The following is a 1,273-nucleotide window of genomic DNA, read 5'->3' as shown; positions in this document are numbered from 1 at the left end:
ACTTTTACTTCCTAACTCAGGTTTTGGATCTTGCGAATATCCGGTCTGTCTTCTATTTATCAATTTATTTTTTAGCGTTGTGACTAGATCTAATATTTTTTATTATGATTTTGCAATTAATCTAACATTTCATACTTACCTACTAATAAATGTTTGTTCATACAGTGCTTTATAGTTTCAAGGTGTTATAACTATTAACAAACAGATTTTTTTAAAAAATCTTGTACGACAGAGTGGTTCATAAAACAAGCACATATTAACAAACATCAAACATAGCCCAATGGTTAGTGCTTTAGCATAACTGAACGCATGAGAACTTCAGATTATAAAAAATTGCTCCAGATAGGAAACGGCAAGGCACAACTCTCACTGTAAAGGCAACTCTATTTACTCTTAGCTGCTGTAGGATCCGTGCCTAAGTCCAGGTCTGACAGAGCACAGTAGAAGAGCATCTGAACATATTTTGTTGTTGTAGCTGTAATACATAGCAAAAATATGTGAGGCAAAGTTAATATCTTAGACGAATATGTGGATTTTTGAGATTTAAAAGCACTTTATAGATATTAGGAAAATATTAAAATACCTTGATTAATTAGATTAAGCATGTTATAAATAGCTAAAGGCAAAGGGAGCTCAATAATTAAACAAAGTTTTGTTTAATAAGACTTTCATAAACATTTTCATTGAATTGTCAGATTGACAACTGAGTTCAAACTAAATAAAAATATTAAAAGTTTTACTTTTCAAGGCTGCCTGAATTTGAGGAATGGAAACTATTCTTAAAGCCAATAATTGATTATTTCATAATTTATCAAAATGCATGGACTCCTCTGACTCAGAGGGTCCATTCCTTGGACAGAAAGTGAAGAAATGGTGTCCTGGTATTTCTGCCTTCAAGGATATCAAACTAAACCTGCAGTTAGTCTTCACAAACCTACATGGCTTTTACTGAGCCAACATACTGAAATGCCTCAATTATGGCATTGACCATATTACAGGTGATAATATTAGGTGACCATATTATATACACATATTGACTGTTTTGTACAGATATCACGGTTTTGTTTTCAGGACCATCTGATCGAGCAAGTGATTTCAGACATGCCATATGCAGAAGCATAGCAAAACTTCACAAAGAAAAAGGATTCTAAGAAAAATTATTTTCTTTCTTCTGACCAAGCATTCAAGATTTTGGCACACTGACTAGGACAAGCTGATATTGCTTACCAGAGAGCCACTGTAGACATTTAGGTCTTTTTTCAGCTGGTAGATA

At 33.2% G+C, this 1,273-nt stretch overlaps 1 protein-coding gene across 1 annotated transcript in view; it reads right to left on the bottom strand.

The window, feature by feature from the left end:
* Window positions 1–383: 383 nt before the first annotated feature.
* The window catches only part of LOC104490208 (Y+L amino acid transporter 2-like), a 12,851-nt gene continuing 11,961 nt past the window's right edge, over window positions 384–1,273 (bottom strand). The window contains exons 9-10 of the mRNA XM_010132465.1: window positions 1,228–1,273; window positions 384–475 (exon numbers count right to left, since the gene is read on the bottom strand). The exon at window positions 1,228–1,273 is cut by the window's right edge and continues 19 nt beyond it. Of these exons, the coding sequence (XP_010130767.1) occupies window positions 384–475; window positions 1,228–1,273 (138 nt within the window). The remainder of the gene's footprint in view (window positions 476–1,227) is intronic.

Source organism: Buceros rhinoceros, unplaced genomic scaffold, assembly GCF_000710305.1.
Source record: "Buceros rhinoceros silvestris isolate BGI_N320 unplaced genomic scaffold, ASM71030v1 scaffold14173, whole genome shotgun sequence".
Classification (NCBI taxonomy): Eukaryota; Metazoa; Chordata; class Aves; order Bucerotiformes; family Bucerotidae; genus Buceros; species Buceros rhinoceros.
The sequence above is the reverse complement of the archived record's forward strand: the minus strand, read 5'-3'. Positions and strand labels throughout refer to the sequence as shown.